Genomic DNA, 15,422 nt, shown 5'->3' on the forward strand with positions numbered 1-15,422 from the left:
GTGGTTGAGTCACCATCCCTGGAGGTCTTTAAAAGACATTTAGATGTAGAGCTTAGAGGTATGGTTTAGTGGAGGGCTTGTTAGTGTTAGGTCAGAGGTTGGACGAGGTGATCTTGGAGGTCTCCTCCAACCTAGATGGTTCTGTGATACGTTGTTCTGGCCCCACCATTGCTGCAATGTAGGTCTTAGACTTGAGGAGAAAACGATGAGAGAAGAAAACTTGGTTACAACCTTCTGTTTTCTCAGAGCCTGCACCCAAACAGCTTGCTCAGTTTACAAATCACACAGAAGTCCTAGGGCCAAGAGAGGAGATTTTTGTCATCCCCGGTCCCTCCGGGAGCTCACGAGCAAGCCACCTTGCCCACGGCAGGGCCCCCCCTGCCCCGCCACATGGCGGCCGCCCCGCTCCCCTCATCCCCTCAGCGCGATGGCGGCGGGCGGGGCCGCGTTTAACGCGGCGGGGCGGCCCCCATCTCGGCGGAGCCGCCCTCCCTCCATCCTTCCCTCCCTCCCTCCATCCTCTCCGCCGCCGAGCCGGCCGGGGAGGCGACACCCGAGGGCTCGGCACGGTGCTGGCGGAGCGGGAGCCGCCGCCAGCAGCAGCAGCAGCAGCAGCAGCGGGGCACATGGCATGCCTGATGGCGGCTTTCTCCCTGGGCACCGCTCTGGTAAGGGCGCCCTGCTCGCCCTTCCTTCGCGGCCGGGACGAGGGGGGAAAGGAGGGCTCCGTGGGGCTCCGTGAGGGCAGGGTGGGCGGCTGGGGGTGCCCGGGGGTGCCCGGTGATGGTTCCCGGTGCCCGGTGCCCGGTGGCGGTGCTTGACCGGCAGTAACCTCCCGGCTTGAGCTGCTGCTGGGATTAGGGGGTTGTGGCAGCACGCTCCCTGCCCCGCCGCCGGTGCTTTCTCGAAACGGATTTACCGGGGGGGACCGTAACCTCTATTTCTGGCGTAAAAGCTTGGGTGAAAGGCAGGCAGGCTGCGGGAGGAGGAAGGGATGGTGTGGGGAAGTTGCTTGGGGGAAAGGGCGCAGGGTGTGAGGGAGCATCGCGGTGTGGGGTAAACAGCAGCAGGCAGTTCAGCCCCACACGGCAAGCCGGGGAATAAAACTGTGTGAAATCGGCCGAGGTGTAAGCCCCATAGGTGTGTTTGAGGTGGACACCGGTGCGAAAGACAAGGCTGCACGCATACATCAGTGGAGAAGCACACGGCTTGTGCTCGTAGATCCGTGAAACCCCTCAGGCGCTCTCTGGTGCCACTTTATACGGGCTGGCGGCTGTACGAGCCACCAGAACTGCCCACCTGGTGGGGAATTTCAAGCAAAGACCCCACAGGATTTCAGTCACCCAGCTGGCAGGGGACATCCTCACCCCAGTGAGGGGACCCCGGTGAGGCTGGCGTCTGACCCAGGGCTGTGTCACGGTCTGCTGAGGAGAGGCGTTTCAGTCGGCCGGGTGACTGACATGCTTTGCTTATGTCCCAGGAACAAAAGTCTCTGGCCTCCTACTTTTGGCTGATTAAGTCATACCGCAAGGAGCTCATCCAAAGGATGTTTCTTTTTGAAACCATCTAAACCGGAGAAGCCCTGACTGTCCCTTGAATAGCGATGGTGACCTGCTCATTGGTAGTTTTTGGATATGCCCTCTGGCACGTGAAGCTGCTCGGTAGTTTCTGTGAACCAATGACTTTGAGAGTGCCAAAGTAAGCCTTGAAAACATTTAGGAACATTATCAAATCACCTTCTGTTAATTTTTTAAGGGAAGAAGGAGGTCCCCGTTCTTTAACTGTTCAGGTCTAAGGTGTTTCACATTACGCTTGTTATGTTCAAATTACCTGCTATTACAGTCATCTGCTTAAGAAATTGGGAGTAACTGCTACTGGGTACTTGACCTCTGAGCAACTTGAGACCATGATTAAAATCTCTTGCTTGAGAAAATGTGGTAAGCAGAGCAGATTTTCACATCCAGAGCTATGTGCTTGTGCAGGAAGAACTGGAAGACGCTTGGTAACCACTGGTTTTGAAGGACTGTATTTTAGGGTTTTTCATCAGAAGTAACTGACCTGAAAAGCACATACATAGGGAGACCACTCCCCATGACAGAGGATGATTTTGGAGGCAGTGTGACTTAGTTGCACTGGAGAGTGAGAAGGGAGAAACAGTGTCACGACCTACAGCTCCTTATTTGAGAGTGTTCAACGCTGGTGCCTTGGACAGAGGTACAGCAGATCTGCTTTTCAGTGGGTATCTTTTGGAGACATGTAGGTTGTTGGACATGGGTGACAGGATGGAAAGCCTGGCATATGTTACCTACAGAATTAGTTTCTGGTGCAGATCTGCATTAAAAATATAAGATTTTATTATAGACAACTGTGCAGATGTTAGGTGCTGCTTATGGCATACTCCAAACAACAGATGACAAAGGATGTCCTCCGAACTGTTTAAAATTCTGTTTAGCTGAAGAAGATTCATGGTTGTTTTCGTTTAGGCCTTGGACATATCCTGTCGATACTGGTCCAAGGTGCCTGTGAAGGTAAAAGGAATCGAAAAAGTTCAGATTTTGTGTGCATAAATAAAAAAGAAGGGAAAGGCAGACAGCAAGCTGCTGTCACAGTCAGGAGAGGAGGGGAAAGAGCCTCCATCCAAAAAAAGCCAAGTGGAATTGCACTGGGTACTACACTGGGCAAAGCATGGTAGGAGGCATGGCTGTGAGCAGAGAGCATTGACCTTGCAGTGTCAGCAGTGCTGTACTGAGCAGGGTTTAGTATGTTTATGTAGCTGATAAGATTTCCATTAGGGATCACTGTCAAGCAAGGAAGGATTTTGGATGGAAATCGCTGTGCTTTCCTAACAAACCTCTAGAAAAGAAGTTGTACTGCTGCAGGTCTCAGTCTCCAGAACTATTGCTGCCGGAGCAGATAAAGCAGAAAACAGTACATTTCAAAATTTGCAGAAGTGTAACTTGTGAGATTTCACATTTACGGAAGTATCTTCTGATCTAAAGGCGTAAGAGCTCTTGGACTTTTTGAGAGGCTGTCTTCTGACATGTCTGCGTAAACAATTGTTCAGCTAGCTCCCTTCCCCCTTCAGCTCTGTCCTAATACAAGCCTTGGAATCAGGGCAACTAGAGCCTAATTCTTGGAGGGAATGAGAAACTGAATACACTGTGACTGTACTTAGAAATTGTATTCTTCTGCTGTATTATTCTGGTGCAAGAGCCATTCTGTTCTGAAGTTAGGTACTGATGTGCTGTATATACCCACTGAGAGGAAAGTGGTGCGAAAGGAACCGCTCTTTGTGTGCGACAATTTCTCTTTTACCTCTCCTATCAAGACACTGGCAGAACAAACAAAAGATTATTTTTCCCTCTTTCACCTTTCAACACATTTCTGTGCTGGACTCTGTGCTTGGATTTTATTTTAGATAATAACTCTTCTCATGCAGAAGGTTTTGAAATGTGTTCCTAGGGGGAAGTCTGTGAACTTTGTCCTTTCTCCAACTTTTTCCCTCTAGAACGCCAGCAGTTCTGCCTGCACGATGGCCGAGCCGAAGTCAGTGTGCGTTTCGGTGGATGAGGTGGTCTCCAATGGCACAGATAACCAAGACGTTCGACTGATGAATGGACACTTAAAAAAGGTGGACAATACTCTGACAGAAGCTCATCGTTTCTCCTACCTGCCACGCAGACCAGCTGTAAACATTGAATTTAAAGAACTCTCATATTCCATCCAAGAAGGGCCATGGTGGAGGAAGAAAGGTGAGGAAAATGTAATGCTTTAACACCTTATAGCTGAAAAGAGCATAAAGAAGCTGCCCCAGGGCTGACTGAAAGGCTAGGTGCAGGATTTGTCCCTGCTCTGGAAGCAGACACCACTTCCTTCTGAGGAACGTGGAGAGTCCCCCAAGCAGACAGCTGGGAACTTCCCAGGAGCCTGACGCTTGCGCTCCAAGAAACTGTAGATGCAGTAATTTGTACAACTGTTTATTTTTGCCTCCCAATTCTGAAGTATCTGAAGCACATACAGTACTCCTGTGCTGCCAAGTATGTGTCCTGTGATCCTGCATGTTTACAATTTGTTGTTTGAGTGCTGGGGGAGGACAGGTTGAGCATGCAGTAGTTTAAAGATAGGGGTCGGGGAAAAGGGTATGCTTTTTTTAACTTTTACAATACGTTGTTTTGTCAAATGGCTGTTTTTTTTCAGTACCCTTGCAGAACAGCAAGCATCTCTGAATTTCAGAAGGCATTTGAAACCAAGATAGTTATTCTCTTAAAATGCTGTGTTTTAAAGTCAGTGCTGTGGGCTATTGGCATGTCAGCACATCTGTGTCTCTTGGTTTTCTCAGATGGGTGTCTTTAAGTTTACCATTTCTTTTAACTGATGAAATGACTGCCTATTGCTAGGTCTAAATCCTGAGATTTAGTCAAGGACCAGCATGCTTTTTTGCTAGTTACTTTGCTAATACACAACCAACTGTTCACAGCCTGTAACACAGGGCCCACCAAAATGATGTGGATATTGGATGCGTGTCAAGGGAAGTCAAACATTACCACTGTATTTTCACAATACAATCTCACTTATAGCTCTGAAACATTGCTTCTGGTGCTGATTTATTGATGGGAGTTAGGAGGGCATATTCAGCTCTGTTCCTTATATACTCTTGGTCTATTCCAGTTCCGAAAGGTGGGTGTAACATGGCTCTGCCCTTTTTCATCTGCTTTGTATTCGTTCTTTTTATACTTTCATTTGCATTGTGTAGCCATGTGTTTTCTGGAGAATTTCTTGTGTGTCTTTGTGTGACTAGTTGTCTCTCTGAAAGAAAAAATAGGTCATGCAGTAAATTCGTGCTAGCAAAAAGAAGGAAGTCCAAAAGAAAATACTGAAATCTTGAGGAGAATTTTGTGTGCTAAATGACTTAATTGCTCTTTCTGGAGGAATTCTCTCTTAGTAGTGTAAATTGGTACTGCTGTGTGCTTTAGTTATTTTTAAGAGATAAGACCCTGCCAACATGCTGGCTGAGCCATATTTGATACCTGGACTTGCTTTGAATCTATAAATCCGCTGGCTTAAAGGTTCCACTTGAAATTGTTTCGCAAAGTACATTGCTGCTGTCTGGAAATGTTGTCATTATCATAACACCGAGGCTTGAATAGTCTAGAAATGTGTGGTATGAAAAACACTGAGCTGTGGCCGTGCAACTGCTGCCGTATCAGGACAGCCTATGCATGCAGTTAATCATTTGTGGAAGGATGTGCAGTCTTGTGGCTTTAATTTTTTTTTTAACATCAAAACTATATGTGTACACACCTGCCTTCTTTAAACTATTTAGTAAGATTGCATCTAGATCTGCTGTCCAGAGGAGAACAACTCAGTTTGGCAATGACTTTTTTACAAAATTATTTCTCGTCTTTCTGGAGTAAACTCAAATTTTGAAGTCTTTTTTTTTTTTTTTTTTTTAACCAAGAAATAGAACTATGCTGAAGTGTCTCGTGTCGGACTTGACAATTTGATTGTTTTAACTGGTCTGTTTCTCACTGGCCAAAAATGATGAAAGGTTTCCAGATCAGAAACACACTACCCTCGGATTTGCAAGAGGAGATGGCCTCGCAGTGGCTTACAACTACACAGTGGGAAGCTCTGAAGACGCTGCAGCCAAACTCCTGGTGGTAGAGCCAGCTGATACATAACAAGGGTCAGTGGCCACGTGCTGCCGTTTGGGCGGCTTACAGTGGAAAACAGCTTTTTACCAGGAGGGTGGTGCAGCGCTGGGACAGGTCACCCTGGTGGCGTGGTTTCTCCTTGCTGTGGGGTTTAGAAGAGTGGACTTGGCACAACCACAGCTGGCCTGAGTTATTGGTGGTGATCATCTTGCTTTGAGCAGCAGGCTGGATTAGGGCACCTCCAGAGGTCCCTTCCAAACAATGCTTTTATGATTCAGCTTATAGAAACCTTCCAGAAACAAACTTCCCTCCCAGCCATGTTCCCTCTCCAGAGGTTGACCCTGATACATAGGTTTTAGTAGAGAAGGTTTTCCAGTAGAGAAACAGAAAACTGAATACCGAACTGCCTAAGTAGTCCCAAAGGAAGGTTGGGACCAAAATATTAGATGCCTTGAATCATTTTAGCGGTTGTGTGAATAGAACTTTGTGTGTAATTTTGGTTATCTCTGTTTAAAATGAGTAGGCTTGTAGATAAACACACTACATGTAGAACTATTCTGAACGCCTCTTACTGGTTTCTCCTCCAGTGGGAAACTGGGACTTTGCAATGGGTTTTAATCTGTGTCTGTTCAGGAAAAAGGTTGTATTTTACCTCTAAACATGGGTGGCTGATTTAGCTCTATTTTTCTTGGGACTTCCCTGCACTAAAAGTCTTTCTCATTGCTGTGAAGTCAAATGTTTAAATTCACTGTTGTTTTTTTTTTTTTAATGAGTAGCAGAGAACATGCTCCTGAAGGTACAAAGTCCAGTATTGGCAATGCAACTAATTAAGAAAAAAAAACCAACAACACAGTAAACTTGCACGTGCAAGATGGAAAAAAAAAAAAAAACACGAAGATGTGTCTCAGTTCATTCTGTTCTTTGGTGCTGTTCATGGCAATAAGGGGTAAGGGATGCTGTTCTGAAAATGTGCCTAATGGTGTTTCTATTCCGAAATGGAGCTGGAAAAATTCTGCTATTCCTACATCTTTCCCCACAGCTGTAATGAATTAGTTAAAACCTTTTAGTGAGCGTTGGATCACAAAGGGAGAAATACAGTTTCCTTGTGAAGACAATTTGTGCCAGTGTGCTAGAGAGGAATTGAACTAAAAAGCAACAGAAAAACGTACTCCCTTCAGTGAGGATGTTATTGTAAAATAATGTTAAGGTTAGGCTCTAAATTAACAAAAGGAGGAATAATTAGTAATGCTGTCATTGTGTTCTGTACTTTGCTGCATTGTTCAGACAGTGAAACTCATGGTTTGTAACATCATTTACTTTTTATTAGCAGCACAAAGAAGGTGAGCTTGAATTGCTTGTCAACAACAAATAAGCTAAATTAGCCATAGTAGATTTCAAATTAGAATTTTTCATTGATTTGTGTCTCAGCCTTAACACACCTAATTTATCTATTAAATATAATTTAACTTTTAACTTTTAAATCTCTGTAAAAACAAGGAAGGGTGTTTCATTCTCAGAATTATCTGAGAAATGCTGCTTGCTACCATCAAGCCTGGTCCGCTCTTTTTATCAAATTGAGTTTTTATCAAATTCATAGTGAGGATTTGTACGACTCTGGGTCTGATTCATTCGTGGTGTAATTCCTCTTGAAGTCAGTGGTATTAACAGGGATGAACCTGGCAGATGAGTCCTTGATCAAAGAAACTCTGTCTGACCCGGTCAGGTCAGCAGGACTCCTTATCAATAAGGGAATTTGGAAGAGGTTACAGAAGTGAAATTTTTCAGAAGGTCTCACGTAACTTTGGCATTTCCTTCATAAAGCTTTTAGGGAATTACTCAGCTGGCAGAACAAACTTTTTCTTCAGTTTTGAAGGAAAGAGATTGGTAAAACGCATCTCAGTGTTTGATTCCAGTCTGTGTTCCAGCATGTGCCAGAAGTCTCGTGCAGGTCAGCAGGACGCAAGATTTTCTTAAGAAACCTCCAGGACTGCAGGAGCAGGTAGACAGCGTGTCAAGGTTAAGATGAACTGGCAAAGCCAGAAAAAAAAAAAAAAAAAAAAAAAAAGGAAAATTCAGCACGCAAACAAACTATGCCTTCTCCTTTCTGGAGAAGCTGGATGAGGGAGCCAGCTGACTCAGCCAGGGGAAGAGAGAGAACAGGAGAGTCCTCTGTTAGATCAAGTGTGGGCTCCTTAATTGAGGAAAAGCAACATCCACAGAGCTTCAGAACAAACCTTGGCCAAGATTTCACTGCCTTATCACACAGCCATTTATCTGAGGGTTGAAAAAGAGACTGAAAGTGGCTCTTATCGTGGCTTGCGAACTGTCTGCTCAAGCTGTATCTTCAAATGACATTGAAAATGTCATTTAAAATGCAAACAACAGGAACATGCATTGGGTTTAGCAGTTTATATTAAAAAAGAAAAAAAAGTAATGTGTAGGTTTTAAAGCTAGGACTGCCTGAAAACTATACCAGGGGATTTTGTAGAAGTCTGTGCCTTAGCTTTTTGCTGGTGTTGTTTTATAAGCACCATAAAGAGATCTGAATAGAGTGACTGATGGAGGAGTGAAATTATGGATGGTCCCAAATACGAGGAAGTCTCAAAAAGTACTTTGGAGTCTTCTTTCTCGCTATAACTCTTTCCCTTCATTTAGTTTGGTTCTGTGTACACACCCCCCCAAGGACGTTTATCCTTTTGTTTCCAGGTGTCTGCCGTAAGGTAGGATCCCAGGGAAATACCGCTCCTACCTAACGAGTGCCTCTGGGATGAAAACACTAATAAATTGGCTTTTAAAACTCCGCCACAATTTGAGGACTGATTTTTTTTTTTTTTTTTTTTCCTAGCGCTTGTCAGTATTCGTGGTTAATTAGGCAAGAGTGTAGTTGGAAATTTCTCCATTGTTATTTTGAGGGCTGCAGTGACTCACCCGTGCCGCCTGGGGATGGAAGTGGCGGTCGGATTTGATCTGGAGTAACCTCTGGGGGAAGGGGCCCTGCTCTTCTTACCGGGAGGATTAGCGGCCACGCAGAAGTTCAGGCTCAGCAGAAAACGCCCAAATGTTATGTGGGGTTTGCTGTAAGAGCTCAGGCCCCCAGGGAAGGCGAGGGGTCGTAGAGGTCCTGTCTTTTCTTACGAGATTTTGGGTTCGTAACGTGAAGATTCAGCGCGTGAAACGTGCAGGCGAGGTCTGACGGCGTAAAGGAGGGGGATGCAGGACTAGGACTGTTCACTTTGGATGGCCCCATAGTGTCTGAGGGGGAAATAGGGAATATTTGCCACGTTGCTTGGTATTCGTAAAGGGCTGGAAGCATCCATCACCGCCCGAGGCGGTGTCATCAGAGCAGCCCAGAGGTCTGCGTGCTGTGTGAATGCTGATCTCTGAACGAGGTGGAAACATAGCCCCCTGTCGAGCCCTCAACATGGGTTTGAGCAGGCTGGCTTTTGCTGCTCTGTTACGAATTCCTTATTTCTGATACGTGTGCTGGGACAGCCCCCATTCCCTTTATTTTTATTATTTAGCTGTCTGGTTTTTATGTTGCTGCATCTTTCCCGTCACTCCTCACCCCGAAGCCCCGAATGGAAAAGGAAAAGGGGGTTGGCGGGAGGTGAGGGGGGTGGGGGGTGGGATTTGCCCTAAATTATTTGCTAATCCTTGCCAGAGGAGTCGGAAAAAGCCTGTCCTCATCCCCAGCAGGTGCACTGCGGTAGAGGGCTGGCTGGCGGTTACTGGCGGTCAGTGCACTGCAGTAACCCGCGGCGGCGATGCTCCGCGCCGGCGAGCCGGCCCTGGTTGTGGTTGGCTGCTCCGCGAGCTGTTGCTAAGAGGAGAGGAGAAATAGATGAGCAGGAAAGAGCCCCCCGGAATTAAATAAATAAAGAGCCCGCCGCCGGAGAGGGAGTTCTCGCTCCTCGCCATCCGCCGACAGATGGGTCGCGTTGTTTGCCGCGGGTTTCGCCCGGGAGCGTGGTCTCAGCCCGGAGAGCAGAGGGGGTGCAAATTCAGAGCCGCCTGCCAGGAGGAGTAAACAAGTTAAGCTGGTTGAAACGAGCTGCAGTACTAGTAAAAGCTCCTCAACCGAGCGTTTTGTGGCTTCTTTTTCAGTCCCTTAAAGCGTTAGAGGGATTAATGGCAGCAAAACGTGACTTCTCACAAGATTTCTAAATTCGTGTTTCAACCTTGGAAAACCCATACAGCTTCTCTCTTACCTCTTAAGCTGTGTCAAGACAGTAAAAATATCCTAAGAAGTCACTGTCACTGGAGCAGTTCACAGTGCTTTATTGAGAGATAAATAACAACCCCTAGCATCCTCTGCATGGCTTGTATAAAATAGAGGCTGCTAGGGACAAATCCTGCTCAGCCCCTTTGTCTGACTGTCAGTTTCCCAGCCGAGAATGACATTCCTGTAGCAGTAGTTCTGCTGAAACAGAGAATTGCTTATTTTCCTTCATACGGAGCCCGTTGTTATTACTGTGGGATTATTTTTTTTTGTATGCAGAGCTTTTTTTTTTTTTTTTTTTTTGGAAATGTGTCTGAGTTTGACTCGGGGAGCCATGGTTGCTGAGCTTTTGTGTGACTGGAACATATTTCTCTTCTTTCCCTTTGTCATATTGTTGGTAAAACAATGCCAACAAGATTGAGAACTCGTGGCCGAGGAAGGTTCAGAGAGGGACCAGTTAAAACATTTTGGGAATAATATCCCAGGGAAGGGGTGATGGCAGTGGCGATGAGCTGTTGGGAGGCTGAGCTCCACCGTCTCCATCTCACCGTGAGCATATGTAGGGGACTGGCTGTAACGCACCCTGACAGCTCCCCACTGCGACCTTCTGTACGCCGAGTGGGCTTTGATGAAGTGCTTTGCTGTCCTCTGCCCGTACGCAGTCATCTCGTGCTCGAGGTGTTGAGGAGGTAGTGATTGCACGTACCGTCTTCAGAGGTGGTGTGTAGCTGTGCCATGTGGGTAACCAGAGAATCGTAACATCATTGGAAAAGACCTCAAAGATCATCAAGTCCACCACTAAACTATATCCCTAAGCACTACATGCACACGAGGCCGTTTTCACTTCTGTATTTACATGTCATTTTGGAAAGTACCCTCTGGAAGCCCATGGGGTCTAAACTTACATGTGTACCAAGGCGTAAGTACCAAGTCTTTTGTTCTCAAGGGATTTAAGATCTCAGAGTTCAGCTCTATTCTCTAAGAAACTAATTCCTTCACACTTCCCTGTAGCATTGTTCTCCTATGTAAACTGGCTGGTTTGGGGAGGACAGAGCTCAGGGAACATGATACCGCTCAAAAATGTGGCAGACCCTGAGTGAGTGTACCCTGCTGCAGTGTAATTCGTAGCCATACCTGCAAAACTGACGGCAACTTTTTTTCTCTTTGAGGAAAAAATGTTTGCTCTTACTATGGGAAATAACACCTCAAGACTTGCTCCAAAATACACGCAAGGAGAATCTCAGCAGAATGGGGTAGCACGCGGGAAGGAACTGGTTTGGATTTGAAATGAAAGCACTGCAGACCGAAGGGTGGGCGTTTGGTCTCAAAGTGAGTGTCCTTCAGGCAGAACTCAGTGCAGTAGCCAATAAGGCCCTGCCTTATCCTGCAGACCTCTGTGGCTTTCACACTCCTGAGGTCCGTAAGGATGTGTGTCTAACACTTTTTGGCAAAAATAACATGGGAGTTTGGGTCGGTTTGCTGTTGTACAAAGTCAGAGGATGCCCGCCTGGCCCAGTGTCCGTTCCCTGACAGCAGGCAGAGGTAAATGCTTCGTGCATGGTGTGAGAACAGGCGGGCATGCAGTGTGCCCCACGTCCCTGCAACTTGCAGCTCAGGTTTCCAGAACCAGGTTTGTGTACCAGCCATTCGTGGAATTTTCTTTTGTAAAATCATTCACTTGCTCTCTGACCCTGTGCACACTTCTAGTGTGTGTATGCACCTTGCTGTTTGCCTGCTTTTCCAAATCATTTAGGAGTAAATGCATAGCCTGATACAAATCCCCTGAGACTCAGGGGGAAACTTTCCCCACAGACTGACCACTGTCTCCTATTCTGGTGTCTCCTGTTGCTTCACCTGCTTTCTCGTTTATTTGAGAGCCGTCCATCTACCTTCTTGTCAGGTTCATTTATTTAACAACTTTAGTAAAAGACCTCACTGAAACTTTCCGTGACATCCATGTAAGATGACAAAATGGCCTTTCTTTCAAGGCATTACTTCCAAAGGACATCACGTGCAATTTACGTAACCAAATCTTGGGTCAGAGGCTTCTGCACAAGTTCTCTCTTTTTGTCTGTTAAAAGCATTGGGGCAGTGACAAGCGGGGATGTTAGGGGTTCAGATTGCCTGCCTACTGTGCCAGCTAGGCTCTGAACCTAGAAGCCAGCAATTTCTGTTTAACATCACCACTATGGAGGACAGCAAAAACACCAGCCCTGGCTTAGGCTGTACCATGTGGAAAGTTTATCTTTTAGTAACGTTGTCATCTTCTTGATATAAATACCTATGTTAATTAGGAAACTGAAAGACTAAGGGTCCTCAAATCCCTCCAAATGTAGTCACTTCTTCACCAACTTTCAAAGACATGAAAGGAAGGTACAGTTTAATCAAATCTGTGTGGAAGAATTACTGCCCCTTTCAACCTTCTTTAACTTGTTCGTCCCCAAAACAATAGTTTAAATATGATGGAAAAGGTCACAGTGCATAGATAGTAAGGCAAGGAACTTCAGTTGTTTTCAGTAAGTATTTGACTCTGAGTAGCTTCCTACAAGCAAGCATCCTTATGTATTTCGTTTGTTCCTTAAGTACGCTATCAGGAGGCCTGCTGAAATATCCCATCGGTGACGATACAGATATTTGAAAATTATTCCCTTGTGAGTTGTGTTCTTTAGTACAGACGTTTGAGGTTAATTTGGCCTTTGGATGCTTCCTCTCCTAGAAAAGAAGATTGGAGAATGAATATTTGATGGAGAACGTAGGGGGTAGTATAAAATACAGAAAGCCTAGTGTTGTGTAAGTGCCTGTTGAAGAAGGGCAGAATAATTCCTTCTAGGAAATTGTATGGCTGGAGACTTAAACTGCAATATGTCTTCAGTCATCCTGCAGAAACCTTTTTAACTATGTTTCCTGATTGGGCTCTCTTGCCACTGTTAGGCTTGTATTCTCATTCACAGCTCATTTAGACTTTTTTGATTTTGGTGGAAGAAACAGATGCAATCTGAAGACTTAATTCTCTTCAGAGAGGCTAGGGATGAAGTAGTCCAAGTTGTTAACAGAAAGAAGGACGCGGAATTACATAACAGGCAGACCGAGTTAACCACTTGTGTGTTGGTTCATCATTCATCCCTTATCTGTTCCAAAGAAAAATAAATGGCAGAGACCTTGGCTTTACAAGACAATTTACCATCTGCCTCTCATCTAGTATCTGCAGCCTACATCTTCTGTGTAAGAATCGCGTTTCTTCCTGCTTTGCATGTTTAGAATAATAACAAATGTTGTTTATAATTGCAGTACATCTGCTGCAGCAGAGAGGAGAAAATGGAACGTGCCATGGTCAGGTTCCTGCGTAGATGAGAGTGAGACCTCTGCTCTGCCTCATGCTGATCTTCAGAGAGCTGGCTTTCATGCGGGGCAGGAGAAGAAAGGAATTTCAAATGAAGTGATGCAGCTAGTCAATACAAAAAAAAAAAGAGAAAAAAATCAGAAGGTTTTAATACTCTCATTAAGCAGCAGGGTGAATTCTGCCCTTTTGCATATGTTTTGTGCTAAGCGAAGTGCTCAAGTGGATGAGGCCGCACCAACAGAGCATGGCCGGTATAATTTCTTTAGTCATGATCCAGTCACTATCTCAAGTGCTTTGGAAATTAAACACTCTAGTAGCACCAGCATTACAAGGCTAGAATGGGTAAATAAGCACACGATTAAAAGGACGGGGATTGAAAGTAAATACTTAACTTTTGGAGGGAGGACAGATTTTTTACCCGTGTCAAAATACCACTAAGTTCAGCCAGCTTACTGAATCTGACTGTCAAGGCCTGACTGCGTAAAATAACAATCTGAGGCGCATAAAACTGAAACCTGTGGCTGGCCATGTGGGAGTGAGCTTCCTTTTCCACTAAGAGGTGAATGTCATATGATGGAAGGACAAGCAAAAATGCAGAGGAATAGCTCTGAGCACAGCTGCCCATGAAAAGTTACTCGTTTGGGTCTTGGTTTCGACCCTGAGCCTTGTAGAATCATTTGAAGGAGAATTTTCTGAAAAGAAGGAATTTGACAGGAAATAAATACTAAGCATACGGATGCTGGATGGGAGACCTTGCTGAAAACCAGTTGGGTCAGATTGGTTTTGCGATCAGAAGTGCAAGGTCTTTGCAAGAAATTTGCAAGAATTTCTAATTTTGATGGCTGTAAAACAAAACAGTTTTAGCTGTAGACAGATTTCGTGGGGCTTCGGGACCCAAAGGGATTCCTCCTGCCCCAGTCCAGTGGCAGCCTCCGCTCCCTGTTTGCAGGTCCAGCTGGTATTAATTACCAAGGCAGGTATTCCATCCTGCAGCTGGTTTTGCACAGGTCCCCACTCCTTTTCCCCCTGCATGGCACAGTTAAGTCCTGTTCCTCTCCAGGGAGAGTGTTTCCCCGTTGATGCACCCTGGTGGGTTTTCCACCAGGGTCTGTGGTCCTGTCCTTTTCCTTCAAGAGCCTTAAAAGTGGCTGATTCAGGGGCTGTGTTTGCACGGAGTAGGTTGATGGGGCTGATACCTCTGCTGGTGCTCTCAGCCTGGGTTTTTGTTTTTGGTGTGCCTGACCTTTTATCACATAGCTGAGCAAAGACAATTTTTAGACTTGCTTGGCCGATTTGATTTTGCTAAGCCTTCTATTTAAACATAAATGGCATCTGCTTAGCCAGTAGCTCCTCTAATTCCAGGGAAAGTTTCCTTGTGATTTAAATCATCATTGAATTAGGACTCACACCTGAACATTTTTACCCTCCCATGTGAAAGCATCAGGAAAGTTGAGTAACTGCCAGCAGGGAATAGAGGTGCTGCCATTTGCGATTATAATAAATCAGGGTCTGCTGTCTTTAAGGCTGAGTTATAACAATGTGTGTGAGTTGCTGTATTAAAAAATAGTCAGAGGACCTTGACAGACATTCGCAAAGAAAGTTGACTATTTGATTTCTTGCCTGGGAGAATGATGATGTAAATCTCAAGGAAAAACGTATTGCCTGAAGTAGTCACAGGTCCATGAACCTCGGGATCACTGTAAGACTAGGTGTCTGTAGACAATGACTGTGTCTTCTCCACTGACAGTAAGGCACCTGGGGACAGTACAAGAAACATGAAACTCCATAACGTGAGTAATACTACTTATCATATTTACTCTTTACCATCTTTATTATTTATTGGACCAGTTGATCTTGGAGGTCTTTTCCAACCTTTATGATTCTGTGATCCCAGCCTCCTGAGTCATGTATTCTCTAAATACCTTGTGTATGAGCCATGAAAACAAACAAACAAAAATAAAGTAAGCCTTCCCATAGCGAGCATAGTTGTGGTATTTTAACACTGTGTTTGAGTCTCATTGACAAGTGTTAAGTAAGGAAAACAAACTTCATCAAGCCAAGTGGGCTGGGACAAAAAGTGACACACGTTCTGCGTTAAATAAACCTAACTTTGGAGCCAACCTTTGGTTCAGCTCAGACACTCAAGCAGCACTACCTGAGAAGTACATGGCCAAATGAATCTTAAAATCTCAGCAGTGGCATATTGGAT

At 45.3% G+C, this 15,422-nt stretch overlaps 1 protein-coding gene across 1 annotated transcript in view; it reads left to right on the forward strand.

The window, feature by feature from the left end:
* Window positions 1-539: 539 nt before the first annotated feature.
* ABCG1 (ATP binding cassette subfamily G member 1) overlaps window positions 540-15,422 on the forward strand; it is a 52,178-nt gene continuing 37,295 nt past the window's right edge. Inside the window, exons 1-2 of the mRNA XM_032208011.1 lie at window positions 540-668; window positions 3,509-3,752. Coding sequence (XP_032063902.1) covers window positions 627-668; window positions 3,509-3,752 — 286 coding nt within the window. The 5' untranslated portion in view covers window positions 540-626. The remainder of the gene's footprint in view (window positions 669-3,508; window positions 3,753-15,422) is intronic.

The sequence above is a fragment of the Aythya fuligula genome, chromosome 1 (genome assembly GCF_009819795.1).
Source record: "Aythya fuligula isolate bAytFul2 chromosome 1, bAytFul2.pri, whole genome shotgun sequence".
In the NCBI taxonomy this organism is placed as follows: domain Eukaryota; kingdom Metazoa; phylum Chordata; class Aves; order Anseriformes; family Anatidae; genus Aythya; species Aythya fuligula.